This window comes from Myotis davidii, unplaced genomic scaffold (genome assembly GCF_000327345.1).
Source record: "Myotis davidii unplaced genomic scaffold, ASM32734v1 scaffold77, whole genome shotgun sequence".
Lineage (NCBI taxonomy): Eukaryota > Metazoa > Chordata > Mammalia > Chiroptera > Vespertilionidae > Myotis > Myotis davidii.
The window spans coordinates 12,030-14,495 of NW_006289713.1; the positions used below are offsets into that span (position 1 = coordinate 12,030).

Consider the following 2,466-nt stretch of genomic DNA (forward strand, 5'->3'; position numbering starts at 1 on the left):
AATTTTCCCTGAAAAGCACTGTGATTTATCATGACAGGTCACCTGCCCCTGGGGCCAGCCACAGGGCAACTCCAGCACAAGCCATTAGTGGGCTTCCCGGCTTCGCAGTGCTGACATGGCTTTCAAAGAAAAAAATGTGATCTACATTTCTTCAAACCACATTAAGGTAACCACTCCCAAGACACTGACAGACACCCCCCCAACTATTCTACTGTCTAAAAGGCAGACACATATATTGAGATTTTACAGCCATTTATACAAAAATAGTTAAACTACAATGCTTTTACCCTGAAAATATGACATACAAGTGGACATTTGCTTCTTGTAACTTTCTTAAAAATAACAACGGTGGGCCAAGTTTTAGAAGAAAACTATATTCTTTTAAAGAAAATGAAAACATTCTCAATGGAAAAACTTAATTTAAGTCAAATCATATGCGTTGGTCCTGGAGCCCCATCCAGTGCTTTCCTGCAGCGGCGCTCTCCCGCGGGCAGGGCTGGGATTCACGTGGTTCTTTTCTGAAGCTGAAAGATGGGGGTGGGGGGAGTCCCAAGCCAGGAGCTAGGGATGGGAGCCCCGGGTGGGATTGTGGCTGAAAACACCCACTGGAATCCAAGTGGCCAAATCCCAGTGACCACAGTGGCCAAAGGCAGGGCTCCTCTGCAGGCCCCACACCGTCCTGTGAGCCCACCCAAACAAGGCACATACTGGTGGGCAAGCCGCTTATGAGACACAAATATATGCGCCCTTAAGCCAAACACCGCCTGCTCCCAGCGCTCTGCAACTGGGTCCCTGGCCCATTCTGAACAGGAAACTGGCTCCATCCAGGCGGTCTGGGAGCCTGCCCCCTTGACAGGGTGGGGTGGGGATGGGATGGGGCGAGGTGGGCAGAGCCTGACGGAGGGAAGCAGCTGGAGAAGGCACAGACGGTGAATAAATAGAAGTAGCTTCGCCGTGGGGTCGGCCCCTCGGACAGCAGCTTGGTGGCAATTGGCAGGGTGGGCGTTGGAGGAGGGGTGGCTGTGCCACCCTGACACAGAGCTCCGCCCAACCTGGGTCACCCATCCTGCCTGCTCACCCTCCTCTCTCCCACACACACACACACACACACACACACGCACACACACACGGTCCCAGGGTCGGGCTCCTGCTCCAGCTCAGAGCTCCGTGACATGCACAGCAGGTGAGGGAAGTGGCCCAGGCCTGAGACGCCTGAGGTGGCAGCGGCGGCACAGCAGGTGGCCCTCCAGCGGGTAGCAGCGGCGTCCATCCTCCCCGCTCAGCTGAAGCCCGCAGTCCTAGGGAAGAACACAGCCCCACCCCAGGGTGAGTAGGCAGGGGGGCCATACTGGCACCTTGGGGTAATGGGGTGTGGGCAGATTGGCAGGGCTCTGTCAAACTTCCAGCGGACTCTGGCTTTTATTCTTAAGGTGGGGGATCAGGAGCCCAGTGTGGGACACACAGACCTCGGAGCCTCTTGAAGGAGGACACAGCCTGGAGTCTCAAGAGAGGGCTGGACAGTAAATGGGGGCTCAGGCATAAAAATGAGATTGATATTAACAAAAGAGATTACATCTACCTAGGACAGTGATGGCGAACCTTTTGAGCTCGGCGTGTCAGCATATAGAAATTTTTTGATATGTGCAACCATAGTAAAACAAAGATCTATATTTTTGGTATTTAATTTATATATTTAAATGCCATTTAACAAAGAAAAATCAATCAAAAAAATGAGTTCGCGTGTCACCTCTGACACACGTGTCAGAGGTTCGCCATCACTGCCTTAGGAGCGCAGAAAACTAGAAAAGAGAAGAGGGCAAAGGGCTTGAGCCATGAAGGCTCCAATACAGAGAAGAGCGAGCCCTGGCCGGTGTGGCTCAGTTGGTTGCGCACCTCCCATGCACCGAAAGGTCGCCAGTTCAGTTCCAGTCAGCGTGCGTGCCCAGGCTGCAGGCTCAATCCCTAGTCAGGGGTGCATGCAAGAGGCAGCCGACGGATGTTTCTCCCCCACATAGATGTTTCTCTTTCTCCCTTTCTCTCTCTGTAAAATCTATTTATTGTTTTATTTTTAAAATATATTTTTATTGATTTCAGAGAGGGAGAGACAGACACATGAATGATGAGAATCGCTGATCGGCTGCCTCCTGCATGGCCCACACTAAGGACCAAGCCTGCAACCCGGGCATGTGCCCTGACCACGAATGAAACCGTGACCTCCCAGCTCATAGGTTGACACTCTATCACTGAGCCATTCCAGCCGGGCTCTCTAAGATCAATTTAGAAAGAGAATGAAAAAGAGATTTGAGGGGAAAACAAAAGGGAAGAAAACCAAAAATGAATGGTCCTCAGGGCACTGTGACAAGTCAAGAAGGGACTAGCCAGCATGTAGAGAGCTGCTGAGAGGTTAGAGCAGCGACAACTGAGAAGTCTCTCCTGGATCCTAACACAGGGGTGGGGGGGGGGGGC

General features: G+C 52.0%; 1 protein-coding gene across 1 annotated transcript in view; it reads right to left on the minus strand.

Moving 5' to 3' along the window:
- Positions 1 to 235: 235 nt before the first annotated feature.
- Positions 236 to 2,466, minus strand: part of WTIP (Wilms tumor 1 interacting protein) — a gene marked incomplete at its 5' end in the record, with an annotated part of 17,031 nt that continues 14,800 nt past the window's right edge. Inside the window, one exon of the mRNA XM_015562935.1 lies at positions 236 to 1,298. Coding sequence (XP_015418421.1) covers positions 1,158 to 1,298 — 141 coding nt within the window. The remainder of the gene's footprint in view (positions 1,299 to 2,466) is intronic.